Below are 15,364 nucleotides of genomic sequence, written 5' to 3' on the forward strand. Positions count from 1 at the left end.
CTTGATGAATCTGGCTGCAAGTTCCCCATAAAGCAGCCTAGTCTCCTATTAGCCATAAAAAGATAAGACTGTAAGAAGAAACTACTTCTTCTATTCCGTAGTTTCATACTAAAAGCGTTTAACACTCACAACTCACAAAGTCAGGACATGCCTCCATAAACCACTGCTGGGTGATGGCATGTAGACGAGCGGGCTGCTCCCATCTGTCTCTGGTCGACTAGACTGCCACGCCTGCCATATTGGGAGGGAACCCAGTACCAATGAATCAAAGGAAGCTCACCCATGTGTGCCTGCGTTAGAGACAAAATGCCATCTAAGGGCAAACCATTTTCCATTGAACCCTCAAAATGTCAACTTATGACTGCACGTATTAATTGTTAGGAACCGATGCTGAGCTGCCACCATTGCAGCCATATAGAAGAAACAATGTATTTCTGTAGTGGTGAAGGGCAATAAATAGACCAAATCCAACAAAGAGGTAGGCACAACTCATCGACAAATACGTTTAGCACCATCTTCCAAAGGAAATCCCACCCTATGTTGTCTACTGTGTATATGTGTCTCATAATGTGTAATGACTCAACAGAGGTCAATATTCGAATGTATGTGAAAACAGCCAGCACTACATTTGCATAGCAAGTTGTTAACTAATTATAAAGGTGATGACAGTGTTCAAAATCAGGCATTTTACATATACCAATGAGGGCACATCAGTTTGACAGAGAAAGTCAAAGGTAGTCATATACATAATTTAGTCCAATCACCATATTTTTCAGCTTGTCTATCCATATACGCTTCTGCTGATTCAGTTTTATTGCCAGGGCTCCACCACAACTGTCCAGTTTGACCACTTCCATCACTTACCACCATATATAGTCTGCACTGTGATTCATATCCCCAAAATGCTTGACCAGTGGTGTCCCTTCTACTTTCCAGCTCATATGATTCCTGTTTTTGAAAATCCTTTGTTAAATCATTTACATTTGTTTACCAATAATCAATAGATTGCATGAACAATGTACAACATAAATCACAAAATCACATTCTCTGTGTTACAGTTTGAAAACGGACCTCAATTTGTATTCTTTGGTTCCTGTGATCAAGACTTTGTGTTTATGGTGTATGGACATTCCTGACAATTATAGTGGCGTACAATCTCAGTGAAGCCCCACATAGAACCTAAAGAATTTTGGGATTAAGGTTCTCTATGTTCCCTAGCCACATGATCTGTTACATTTATTTTTTGTTTAAATTCAAATAGCAGGACTGGTTACTTATTTCTTCTAGTAGGTTCCAATGTCTCAATATGATCTTTTTTATTTGGAGCAACTCGAAGAGTTCAGCCTTGAAGTTTATGTCCAATCACAGTAAGGACTCCATCAAGTATTTGGACCTCCTGATCAAAAAAAAGATGGTAGATTAATTACCACATTATATAAGAAACCTCCAGGTACTAATTCTCTACTTATGTATGACAGCGATCATCCTCAGGCACTCAAGGATAATCTCCCTTATGAGCAAATCTTTAGGATATCAAGATTCTGTACCTACAGGGGGGACTACTTTAAAAAAGCAGACTGATTAAATCACATATTGATGAAAAGAGCATATGCGACTCGAGTGGACAACAGAATCCTAAAAAGGTCCTGGTGCTGCCCTAGGGAATCATTTTTAGCACCCAAACACAGAAGGGAGGAGACCAAACAACAGATAACTATGTTCAGCACATTCAACCCTATGAGCAAACAAATAAAAAAGATCAGGGTGCAACCTGGCTTAAATAGCCTATGGGGAAATGGATATGCCAAGACATGGCTTGTATTTGAGGAAAGGGCACATGATTGATTGGTTGTAATAAGAAAGAAACAAGAACATAATGACATCACAGACTCTTGGGGAACATGGGGAATATTATGGCACGGCTGTATAAGAGGTGAAAGGCCACATGACAGCAAGATTGTCATAAGAGAAATACGGACACAAAATGGATAGTCTGGAACATGAGAATGGAGCATACCATTGCATGCCTGGGATATGGGAGCAAGAGGATGACATTATGATATTGGAAGTGTTGATGAGTCCTTGAGGCATGCAATGGCGATTTCTCTCATCTAGTACTTAAGAACATCATAACAATGACTGGGATAATGAAAATGAGAACTTCACATTTGGGAATATACAAGTTTATTAACTTAATATGCAATGTGGGCAATGTTATATATTTTGAGCACATGATAAACTGAAGACAAAACTAGTTTTTTTTGTTTTAATAAAATGTATGTTTAGAAAATTAAACGATACACTAACATTTTTGGGATAAAAAAATACTATGTGGATAAATTATCTGGGTTTTATCTCTTAATATTTTGTAGGACACGTACAACTAATTTTATGTTAAAATACACTCGACTTCAGAGAAGATATCCTTGATAGTGTGGTGGAAATTGCATGTTGCGTTTGGAAGTATTTCATGATCTGTTTATTTGGAGCTGCTGTTCATTGCCTGAATCTATTAAATCAGTCTAGACCCCTTTATAAACACATAACATCTATTTAACCCAATGGATCACTGAGACTGTGACATCAGTTAATTATTAAAATGTTCTCATCCTTTCGCGTACTCATACATTCTGCTTCATGTTATGTGCAAACAGACTACTTAGAAGGGGCAGAAACAGCAAATGCTAATTTGAAGGAAGACACCTTCTACATGTTTTATATTTAGTAGGCAGTGTCAAATCATTTATCCAGTTATTTAGCATTTGGTTCATTTGCCAATTAATTTGAGATATGGTGCTGTATATACTGTTTGAAAATTATCCTTGGGTGGCACACCTTCCCAAATACTACTGAAAAATCTGGTCTCACTCTGTAGACTATAAAGTATTGACATGAGTGGTCTTTTGAAACTCTTTAAAGCCTATACCTTTAAAAATAATTTATCAGGAATATTTGTGGTAAAATGCAATATTTGACCCCTAGTTTCTTTGTGGGGAGAGCTCCCCTGGCTTAGCACCTGTTGGCATCGCACACTTGTCCATAACTATTTAAAAATTCAGAAGTCACTATTGTATATATCACAGACAATTCTAGGAGGCTTCCTCAGAATATGGTGTACACCTATTGATGATGTACCATGCACTGAGTTCAGGCAAGTGATAGTGAAAGTGGTCCCTGATGACCAAAGTTCTCAAGGTGTAACTGTGGAGAGCAGCTAAGAATTATCCAGGATGGTGTAAAGCGGGTGCAATTAACACATGAGTCAGTCAGTGTTGATCACAGAGAAATGAACCACAAAAGTGTTAGAAAAATAATGTGATATTTATTATAACAACAATCACTAAACTACTTGGGTATATTTCCTACCCAGAGTTATGAATACAAAACAAAATATACCATAAAACAGGTGAGTAAGCACATAAAACACATGGACCCCTATAGCATGGGATTCAAACCATACACTAAAAAATGGAATGCAAAAGGACGCCTAATCGAGACTACCACCCAAGGATCTATAGGACAGAGGAAGAATGGAACCACCAAAGTTAAGTTGGTAGGATTCCCAAGGCACCCAAGTGCAGAGGTAATACCCTGGGTCAGTGTCCATAGGGTAACATAAGGGAAGTCACTGCTAGGTTTATGCAGATTCTGGACCTTTCCCAGAGGACTCCAAGAAAACCTATTGGAACAAGGAAGGTTGGAGAGCAACCTCACCCGTGGATACCCAGAGAAGCAGGATATCTACACCAGGGAATCCCAGGTGCATAGGTGTGAAGTGGTGTTGGAACCATCGGTTCTAGTCAATGGGGATGTCGGCTGTCCAGCTTCTACAGTGACCTGTGAACCAGGTCAGAGCAAACCAGGCATTTATTACAGATGAGGAGTACATAGGGAGAGAGGAGACAGATTCCAAGCCATCCAGAGTTGTCCAGGAGGCGCAAGGGCACAATGCCAACCCTTCTGGGAGATACTTCATTGTAGGCTTGCGACCATAAAGTGTCAGCTGTGTAGTGCAGGCATTGCTGCAGGATCTTAAGAGCCATCCACAAGCTGTCTCATGCCTGTTGATGAATAGCAAGAGAGTCAGTGGCCAGCAGAACCACAAGCAGACCTTGGCAAATGCAACAGATGTATGGAAGGATGAAAATGCAGAAATGGGAAGCAGCATGGTCCACGGAACTCACCCAACACATGTAAGTTAGAGCCATTATTCAGCAAACAGGAGCCCTAGCATGAATTGATAAAGACCCCATAGGGACCTACTGGCAGCAGGCACAGAGAGTCACAGGGTGACCTCAGCAGCACACCGGAGATGGAGGCCCACGTCACAAGAGATGCAGTGAGGACATCACTTTTGCAGCTGCATGATGCTTAAGGCTGGGAATTCATGGAGCTCAAAGACCTAGAGAGCCAATAAGCCTTCGCAACAGTAAACAGACGCGGAGCACAGGGGCTTGGTTCCGGAAGCTCCAGCAAGAGAATACAGTCTTCCAAGTTACACAGAGGACAGGCCAGACTTCTAGAGAGCCACAAAAAGCACCACCTGTGTTGCAGAGCCTTGGAGGGTCTGTGGGACAGCAGGATCCACAAGCAGGTCGTCGCCATTGAGGTGCCTGTGGTTGCAAGGAGTGACTCCTTCACTCCAAGGGAGATTCCTTCTTGCTGTCCTTGATGCACATAGAGTGATTGTGAGTCTAAAGGATATACGGCCATGGAGGTTGCAGGGTTTTTAGAAAGTACAGGGACAAACTCAAAGTAGGAGCCCTCCTACTAGATGCAGTCTTGACTTCGGTCCCAGGCAATTTCAGCAGCAGAATCCATTGACCAGCAGAAAAAGAGTCTTGCAGATGAATATTGTAGAGGAATCTTTGTCCAGACAAATCTAGGGTCCCACCCTCAGGAGTGCCCTGAAGTAACCCAGGAAGGTGGTTGGACAGCTTCTGCAGTGACCCACCTATCAGGGCAGGGACTACTCTGGTGGACTTACCAGTCAGATGCTCCCAGGGCCTCTGTTTATCATTATGTTTAAAATGGCAGATTCAAGGGGCCAACTGGTGGAGCTCTGGGCACCTCAAGGGGGATAAGCTGGATGGGGGGTCACCGCCCTGTCCTTTGAATGGTTTTGTGCCAAAGCGGAAGCAACTGCTTTATGGAAGGAGGGCACAAAATGAAATACCATCTGCAGCTGATAAAAAATCAAGTCACTAAAATCATCTACCAATAGGGCAGATGAGGGCACGTCAGACTGTTGCTGAAGGAGCCCCACTTGCTTCCAGTGGAGCAGCGATCCATGTTCAAAACAGGATACATCATGGTCAAAGCTTTACTTGGCCCAGGTCCCAAGTACTTATCCTCCAGAATTTACAGACACTCCCCACAGCGCACACTAAGATCTATGCATATGAATCTCTTGGTGGTTCCTAGATTCAGACACAAACGGACAGGAGGGTCACGTTTCTCGATACAGGGACCCCAATTTTGGGATTCCCTGCCCACCATTTTCAGACTAGAAACAGATCATACGTGCTTTAGAAAAAAGCTAAAGACTTGGCTTTTTACTCAAGCTTACAGTTAGACAGGAAGTTTCTAGACCGGTGACTTCAATAACCCAGCACCAAGAGACCTGATGGTGTATGTGCACTTTAGAAATTTTCAATAACATAACATAACATGAGGGAGCCTCTAAGGAGCCCCCAGTATGTCGTATCCATCAACTAACACTGGAATCTGTGTGGTTACATGATTCCAACATGTTTGATACCAAACATGACTAGGTTTGGTGAAGCCATTACGGAGTTGGACATCTTGTGTTGGCTAGTGTCCACTACACACATTAAGTGGCTTCCCTGCACTTACAAACCTCAGAGAATGGAATCTAGAGCTTATAGGGGTACCTCTGCTCAGGCAGGGGTACCCTCACACTTAGAGGTATGCACCCTGTCCTTGGGCTGAAGGTCCTACCTTAGGGGTGACTTATATGGTCTAAGTGCAATTTCAGGCCTGTAGACGTTGGGCCCGATTCACAGAACTAACTTTAGACAAAATCCTAAACTTATGACCATTTACTCATTGTGGTATTCACAGAAGGCACTTACTCATTTTGGTATTCACAGAAGGCACTTACTCATCAATGAATAAGTGCCTTCTGTGAATACCAAAATGAGTAAGTGCCTTCTGTGAATAACAAAATGAGGAAGTGCCTTCTGTGAATACCAAAATGGTAGTAAGTTTAGGATTTTGTCTTAAGTTAGTTCTGTGAATCGGGCCCATAGTTTGCATGGACTCTCATGGGTGGGATAATACATACTACATCCCATGGGAGACTTCTGGTGCACCAATGCCCTGGGTACCTTAGCACCATCTATTAGGGATTCACAGGGTGCCAATTGCCAATATGCCAATTGTGGGGTGTACAACGTACTTACCAAGGTAATTTAGAGGAGAGAGCACAGACACTGGGGCCGTGCTTAGCATTATCCTAGTGTAGTACAGTCTAAACACACTGACAATAGACAAAAAGTGGGGGCAACCATTTCAGAAAAATCCTACATTCCTATATTAGTGGGAATATTTTGATTTGCTAGTTTAATTTAAGAAGCTGAAGTACTTTGCGTCAAGAAGGAATCCCATTGGGGATACAATGACTCATCTGCGTATATTTGTAGGCTGGGCATAGATCCAAAAATATGTCTTCTCGATGTAGGTGCAAAGACATAGAAATGTTTTGTTTTCTCCAAATGTTTCTAACGTTACAGGTGTGCCATACTGTACAGTAGACATACAAAGTTGGAAAAGTTTAAAAGTTAGTCTTAGCCTAGAATTGTGTACTGTATGGGTATCTTTTTAGTACAAAACGTATGCTAGACTCAGGCAGACACTTTTGTATTATAGTGCATTGTTATGCGCATGGCTCATAGGTTCAGAATTACTACCAGTACTTAAAAAGAGAGTAACATAGGCATCTTAGTAGACATGGCTCTGTCCTGCTTTCTCCCTTAAATGCAACACGGCACTACATCTTAGGATGCTGCACTAAAGTACATGACATTTTAATAAATCTGCACCCAAGTTCTTGAAAATTCTGGCGCAAAACTCCTTTCTACATCGGTGCAATAATAATTTGATAGAGCTCCAAATGACAGCAGTGAGCACCTACCTTACCTAGTCATCCTGCCAGATGAGAAAAAGTGTGTTTGAAATATCTTTCAGTACATCAAAACAATGCTTAATTAAATCATAGCTATATGCTTCAACTTGTGTCTAGAATCAATAAAAATCATTCTGCTTTATCTACTACATTTTCCTAAATAGGTCCAGGATCTGTGTGAAGGGTCATGGTATGAATTCAAAATTGTGGCCTGTAATCTGGCTGGAATGGGACTGCCTTCTGATCCAAGTGAGAATTTTAAATGTGAAGCATGGACAATGCCAGAACCTGGTGAGGATAACTGATTTTTTTATTTCAGTTTGGGTGGTTTTTTGCGTATTATAAATCTCTTAAGATTAATGTTTCGTGTTCTTACATTTATTTCCATTTTTGTCACATAATATTGTAATCATTTGGGTTTGTAAATGTTCTTTATTTTCGTGCTGGTCCATAGTTTTACAGTTCTCAAGTAGGAATATCGTTTTATAGTTTCCAATTCTTTTTATTTTCCTAGTTTTTTACAAGTCCTCATCGAAGGCCTGGTTTCACACATGTTCTACACCCTGAGGCATATTCTTATCGCCAAGTTAACAGCACTTTATCACAGCCAAAGTGGCAAAGAATGTATCGCCCATTTACAGGCTGGTGTTAACCGCCCATATCACCAATTTACCTGCGATAGCAGCTGCAAGAAAAATCACCACAGATAACCCCCTCAACTATCGCTAATGAGATGCAGAGTAGGCGTTCCCGTGCAAAAACCTGCGACAACACCAATCCGCAACATTCTCAATGATTAGCCAGGTAGGCAAAAAGATCCCTCAAAATGCGATAAGGCGCATTTGCAGAAGGAAATTAACACCTGCTCTGACCTCGTGTAAAGTCGGATGACAGCCTGTACCACAAAAGGGAGCCCAGCCCAGAGCCACACCTGAAGGGCATCAGATGCCATGAAGCCAACAGTCATGCAGCACGGAGCCCCAACAGGGCCACAACACCCACCGCCACCACGTCTGGACACACCCATCCCCTAGACCAACACTAAAGCACCGCAGACAAAGACAGCGGCCCTCAGAAATTGCACCAACCTCGCAGACCCAACACCAGAGAATGTCATTGCCCACTACATGTCATCCTCCGCATCTTTACCACCATTGTCCATAGGCTGAAGGTACTAACACAGCGGACAACCAACATCCCACCTCAGACAAAACTACTGGCCGTGCTGCATGTGTTGGCCTCTGGTACCCTCCAACAAACAACTGCCTGAGTCGGAGGAGTCACACAGTCAGCTCAATCCAAGTCCCTCACAACGGTCATGGATGACACCATCAGCTTGGTACCCCACTATCTATACTTCCCCCACACTGCGCAGGAACAGCCAGAGACCAAGCAAAGCGTCTACGCCCCAGCTGGCTTCCCACGCTTGTCAGGGGGCAATTGACTGCACACATATCCTACTTGTGCCCCCTGGCAACACTGCACACAATAACCGCAACAGAAAGCACACGTATTCCACCAATGTCAAGGCAATATTGGACCACCGGGGAATCTCAACCAACGTCGTTGCCAATCACCCAGGCAGTGTGCATGATTCATAAATCTTCCGATAGTCCATCATCAAACTGCGCTACCAGGATGGCACCTACGGAAATGCACTGCTCGTTGGCAAATACAAAATGAACACATCACACACCTCATCTCCACAATCATGCAACTCACAACACTGGAAATGCACACGTCACAAGCTCACATACAACATGCCAAACGACATGCACACCCTCCACACATGACAGCACAACTTACTGTGGGAACCTGGACCAGCCATGTACATTAGCCATCAACGGCATGGCACCTCAGCCGCACAATGGCAGAACTTGGGAAGAGGTGGGGACCAGCCAAGCATGTGTGAAGGAGGCAAGTGAGCTATGACTGTACACAATGCCAAGTGTGGCGTGGATGTGCTGGCCAGACTGCAGTATGCAGAGCACACACATATCCATGTCGATACACACCGCTGGTGTTTGGAGTGTAGTGGACAGTGGACGCAACCATGTCACCCAAGCCAGTGGGGAAGATCGCGGAAATGTAGCTTGGTACATCCCCCCATAAGCATGAGCGGAGTGGGCTGGACCGGCGTACACCAGGCCAGCATAGGGGTGTGAATGAAAGGCACGTAACTCTGAGCATGGTCCCCTTCTGGAATGCCCAATGTCTCTGCCAGGGCGGCGCCTCTCACCCCGACATGAGGCCAATACGGTCGGATTGAGCCGGGTTGCCTGTGATCCTGTGCGCCTGCTGCACCCTGGGACGCTGGTCTCCAAACCAATCTTGCCCACCCCTGCGTACCCAGGCCTCAATCCCCACCTGCCGACACCGGGGTGTGTCAGAGAGGGCCCATCACGTGCCGGTGCAATCTCCAAGCCCAAGGCCTGCGGCCTTGATAGCCTCCTCAGACCATTACCCAGGGTTCAGGGTCCAGGCTGGCGGTCACATCCTAATTTGCACGGAGGGACCGCCGCTGTCCCTGCGGACGGTCCCTCCACTTCGGCCCCTTAGGTTGAATAGTTCACACATTTGGAACTGAGTATTGATTTTTCAATGGCAGAGTACATATCATTGCATGCAAGGAGAGGTGTAAGAGGAAGACGCATTTCAGTCAGGAGGACAAAAGGATCATTGTTACGGAGGTGATCGAACAATACCAACAACTGCCCTGGTGTCACTGACTCTGTGCATCGCAAGCCACCAGCACGTGGCAGTGAGCCACTGCTGACCGCTGCCTCCGGCCTACACTGCGGTCGAGTGGGTAACATAGTTGGAACTTAGTCTTGATTAAGCAATGGCCAAGTTCATATCATTGTACCGGCAGCATCGCAGACTGCATCCCCTCTCAGCCCCGGTGCCACTATGTCTGCTCGCCGACATTCATGAACACTCTGGTCGAACTTTGGTGGAGTCTGAGTCTATGGACTTGGGGTAGTTTTCATCCTCATGTAGCTGATAACGAATTGGTGGTGAAAACGAGGCTGTAGCATTCCACTTTCCCCTGCAATCCTTTGCCACATTCACCTCGGACATCGAGGAGGACCCGCTCAGTCCGCATGGCCCTACCTTAGTGCACAGCAAGTCACCGTCCCGTGGCAGTGGCGGTGTGCCTGTGCCGGTCGCAGTGCATCCGGGGCCACTAACTCTGTGCTAGTCAAGTCAGGGACCCTGTCTTCTGAGATATTGGATGGTCTCTGAAACAATGGCCTTGGGGTCATTGACGCCATTTGTCTGTGGCCCTGCGCTGTCCGCTGCCTCCGGCCTCAACTGCAGTCCACCAGGGCGCACACATCTATTCGAGCCCTGACCGGCCCAGACGTCGCATCACCGCAGGAGGTACACACCACCACCGCCAGGGCCACCTCCAACTGCCCACTGCCAGAATCGCAGCAGTTGTACTGGCAGACTGACTGAGTTGCTCACACCTGTCGTGGATGCTATCATCTGCCATATACCCAGCTCAGCACTCCAGGTGCCACTAACTCAGTGCACCACAACCCATGGACGTTACTGATTGAGTTTTGTGCTGTGGAGAGGTTACGCAAATATATATGTACGGGGTATACCCAAATCACCCTCCTATACCTGGGTAAGGGATGCCGTCATATACAAAAGGAAATGGGTATGGAGGAATTAATAAAACGTTTTTTTTTAATTTTGAGTAGAGCACATTTAATTATCCTCTCTTTAGTTTTTAGTCCTTCACACACATATTATCAAATTGATAAAGACACACATATACAATGGCACCAATCAACGGAAAACACATAATTACTAACATAATAACCTGTGAAAAAAATATATACAAAACCATACATTCAACTGTACGTTGCCAGTACCCAGAAAAATGATACTAGTGTTCACCCATTTATTCTGGGTGACACACTCAGAGGTAGTCTAAGGGAACACTTTAGGCAAAGGGACTTATTTTTTTATAGTTCTATTGTGTCACTAAAGAGGTATTAAACCACTCCTTATAAATTTGATAAAGACTCTTCCTTAGTCGATGTCGACGTGGACATGTTTCGGCCTTAGACGTTCTTCTTTGGCCTCCTCGGGACAAGGGCAGTCAAACAAAAATCAAAACTGTCACAGCTCGTTTCTATGACAGACCTGGGTCTGTTGCTCCTTTACGTGGGCCCCAAACATGAGGTTAAACCACCTCTCTCTCACAGAGGAGAGCCTTCCATAATGTGTGCCAAGGCTTCTCCATGGGCCACTCAGAATCACGGTCTCCTGGTCAGCCCTACGTGATGGCAGTCAATGCTATCTTGCTCTCTCGCCGCAACCGTCAGTGTGTGCCAGCAGCAATGTCACCTCAGGCAGTGTGGGAGTCCTGGGACAATGATGAGGAAGATGATGCAGGTGTAACACACCCCACTGCAGCTGCACCAGGTATTCCCTGAAGGGACACATTCCGAGACAATTCATTCACATCGGCATGCTCAGCTCTAGTGCCCCAAACTCAGTGCTCAGCAAATCACGGACGCTTCTGTTTGCTTATTGGGTGTCCTCTGTGCTGGCTGAGGCTACCACCATGATGCTTCGCTATAGTTTCTGTAATGCTGTTGTGTTCCGATTCCGTTTTGATACTGATCACTGTTCAAGTTGTTGCCAGCACTAACCACTCTGTGAGGGATGGCTTACACTCACCCCACACACATCCAGCACAGGCATCACTGTACATGTGACCCTGCCACTAAAGGTGCCGGGCACACGTGCCCGAAGCCAGTTCAACATACTATCTGCTTGTGGCCGTGTGGTCATGATGTATGCATGAGGGCCCTGGACTCTACGACATTACATTGTGCTGTGTACAGTGGACACAGACATGTCACTGCAGGCATCGGGTTAGAGCTTGGAAAAGGTGCTTGGTCGCCACCCACGCAATACGTAAAGGGAGTGGGCTGGGCCATCGTACAAAGGTCCAGTGTGGGTTTGTGACTGATAATAGTGGGCCTCTGGGTATGGTTCAGTACAGATAATGTGCAAATGCATGTGTCTCTGTCACAGTGTGGGTCTCCTCTGTGGGGTGTAGGAGGTCAATGAAGGGAATGAGACACCCACGTATGTGATCTAGTTCGTCTTCCATGGGTTTGGACCCCACCCGTATCTGTTCGGCCACCTCTTTTTGGCATTCTGACACCTGGCATTGGGTTGCCATTTTTGGGTCGGTGAAGTGTTGGGAGCCAGCCCTGCTTGTGGGTGCTTCCTGCTGTGTTGCCTGTTGCAGGGGCTGTGTTCTCCTCTATGTAGCTTAGCTGCCCTGGTCCTGGTGGTGGGTTGCTTAGGATGCCCATGGGATGTTATAGGGCATCGGTGTCGAAGGTGTGGTGGTCCTCCTTGGCATCACTGATGGTGATGTTGTGTGTAAATGTAAATGTATTGTATTTATATAGCGCACTTCTACCTGGAGGCCTCGTAGCGCTGTATTCATACCGCTGTGGAACCCATCCTGGATTTCCTGTGAAATGTCCACTCCTGGGCACCCCCAAGGTAAAGCCAGGCATCCAAGCGCTGCTGGGGCCATTGTGGAGATTAAGCAAGCTATTGCCCAGAGTCACAGAGTGGGACCCATGATTAGACTAGGCACCAAGCAGAGAATTATCAGGTCCGGGGAAATTGAGTCCAAGAGCTGCCGAGGCGGGAATTGAACCCTGGTCCCGGGCCAGACCTGTGGTTAAGGGTCTGCCGCTCTAACCATTGAGCCACGCTTCTCCACTCTGTGTCCCTCTGCAATGAGAGGGGGAGATACATGTTGACGTAGTGTTGACATGTATGTTGGCGCATTGTTCTTGTTTACATGTAGACTGTATGGCAATGTACATTGTGACTGTTTTATAGGTGCAGGATTTAGAAGTGTGACATTGTACATTTGGACTACATGACGGATGTGAGGTTGTACGCATACATTTCCATCTCATAGTTTCCAGCTCTGTCAGATGGAGTTGGCCTGTTTCAGAGCATGTGCGGAGCCAGTTATGTCCTCTATTCTGCAATGTCGGGGTTGCACATTGTACCACATTGTCATCAATGTGGATGTGCTATTATTGCTATGTGTGTGTGCTGCAGTGTGCCACAGGGATCAGGGACATGATTCCAGGGTCATTGTGGGTGTGCAGTGTGCTACACATCGGTGTGCATGTGTGCCATTGTGCCCATCTCCCCCCGCACCCCCAGTCCCTGGTCGTTACTCACCCTGTTGATGTTGTGCCAGGTCCTCCCAAGCTGTGTCCGGATTCCCGACTCCATGCACAATCTCCACACTGATAACTGTGGCCTCCGTTTCCTCCAGCTCCTCCTGTGGTGCAGGACTCCCACCTCCTGTCACCGTTGCTGCCTTCCTGTTGGCAGTGGCTTTGTGCCTGGCTCCTGTACCTCCTCCATTGGTCTCCTCGACACTCCAACTGCATTCATGGTAGTCTGATTGTGGGCCAGTTGATGGTAGTGTTCTGTCACCTCCGTGATGCTGATCTGGTTTACCTGCGGACTGCAACCCGGCTTCCTCTCCCTCTTCACCATGGCCTTCTCCGACCCATTGTTCCTTGCTGGTGGTCTGTGGGAATTGTGGGGTTCGCATTGCCCTCTGCACTCGGTCAGGGTGCATCCATGTTACTTTGAATTGTTTTGGGTGTAGTGTTTCAGTGGCTTTTATAGTGCACTTTCCCGCCAGACATGTGGGATTTGCAGGCCTGCTGCTGGTATTCGCTGCTTTTCGTATCGCGATTGGCTTCACCGCAAGTTTTTTTTAATTCATGTTTCGCATTTTTGCGGCCTCACATTGAATTTTGATGCTGTCATTTGCCGCATTATCTGGAGACTATTGCATGGTACCGCAATGTTGTGAATACTTAGTTAACACGTCGTAATTTTCCCTTGAAAGACTGCGATGTTGAAAGTTGAGTTCAGTTACTTTTGCGATGGTTATCACACATTCTTGAGAATATGCTCCCCAGTGATTTGCTCTGTTGGTTGTTTAGCCACTGATTTTATGATTCATCGGCTAATAAAACTCAGATAATTCTCTGCTTGTATAAACACCTCTTTTGGGCATGGCCACACTTTGCAACCAGGAATGATTGGGGAGGTGCATCATGATCCTTGTGAAAGGATTACTGTGCAAAGGTCGTATTTCTTTTCAAATGCCAGAATAAAGTTCCTTTTGGGATGGGAATCTTTTGTAAAGGGGGAGTAGTTCACAGCTCTTGGGGAACCTAAAATACTCCATGGACATCAGTGATTCATTTTTAAAGCACCTAAAAACAAAAACCGAGTGGAACAATGTGTGCCTCTCTTTTGGTCTCTCCCTACTGATAGCAGTCCACCTACCAGAGGTGAGCAGCTCAGGGCTGTTACCTCTGATGTGCCCCCAACCCCAAGGATCTGCAGTCATGTCTTCTGTTAATGTTTTGAGAAACACATAAGTATAAACAATGTTATGAGCTGTGCTTCCTGGCACAAGATGTTGTTCTCTCTGGACTCTAGCCACCTTCGGTATTTCATCTCCTTTAATCGAGCAGATGGGAGGTATTACCACATCTCACTTGATATTCCTCTGAAGGTAATGTCTCTGCCTCCTGGTACATCCTATCTAATTATCCCACACATCACTCTTAAAGCAGGAACACTGATGTGGGTGGCCATTTTGCAGGGTAGATGAACAGGCAAAAACAGCATCCATGTGTAGTGTATTTTGAATGTTTTGACTGAGATTTGACAAAGAAACCCTGCCAACCCTACACATTCTAGAAAATGTTTTGGGGGAACAGGTTTCACTCTACATGTCAGAATGTTTTACTGAAATGGATGGGGAAGATATACCATTAGACAATGTGTCATCTTTTAGCTTTCTAGAACAATTACCATAATTTCTATGAAAAATAGGATCACATTATTTTGTTAATTCGTAAAGGAAAAGCCTTAAAGTTTATAGCTTTGATTCAATCAAGATGGCTTGTGATAGGTTGGGTCCTAGTCCTGGCAAAGTGCAATGCCTGAGCTGGCTATGCACTGCACAGTTTCTCTGTAAATAAGAGGTTAGGGCCCAGATGCAGGTAATAGCAATTTACCGAATGGTAAATACCGAATTTTACCGATTCGGTATTTACAATTTGGTAATTGCTATGTAGGTGAATAATTCGGTAAAAATATAAAATATAGATAATAACC

At 45.4% G+C, this 15,364-nt stretch overlaps 1 protein-coding gene across 1 annotated transcript in view; it reads left to right on the top strand.

Moving 5' to 3' along the window:
- The window catches only part of MYOM2 (myomesin 2), a 724,606-nt gene that overhangs the window by 489,882 nt on the left and 219,360 nt on the right, over nucleotides 1–15,364 (top strand). Inside the window, exon 19 of the mRNA XM_078647923.1 lies at nucleotides 7,312–7,438. Coding sequence (XP_078504049.1) covers nucleotides 7,312–7,438 — 127 coding nt within the window. The remainder of the gene's footprint in view (nucleotides 1–7,311; nucleotides 7,439–15,364) is intronic.

Source organism: Lissotriton helveticus, chromosome 6, assembly GCF_964261635.1.
Source record: "Lissotriton helveticus chromosome 6, aLisHel1.1, whole genome shotgun sequence".
Classification (NCBI taxonomy): Eukaryota; Metazoa; Chordata; class Amphibia; order Caudata; family Salamandridae; genus Lissotriton; species Lissotriton helveticus.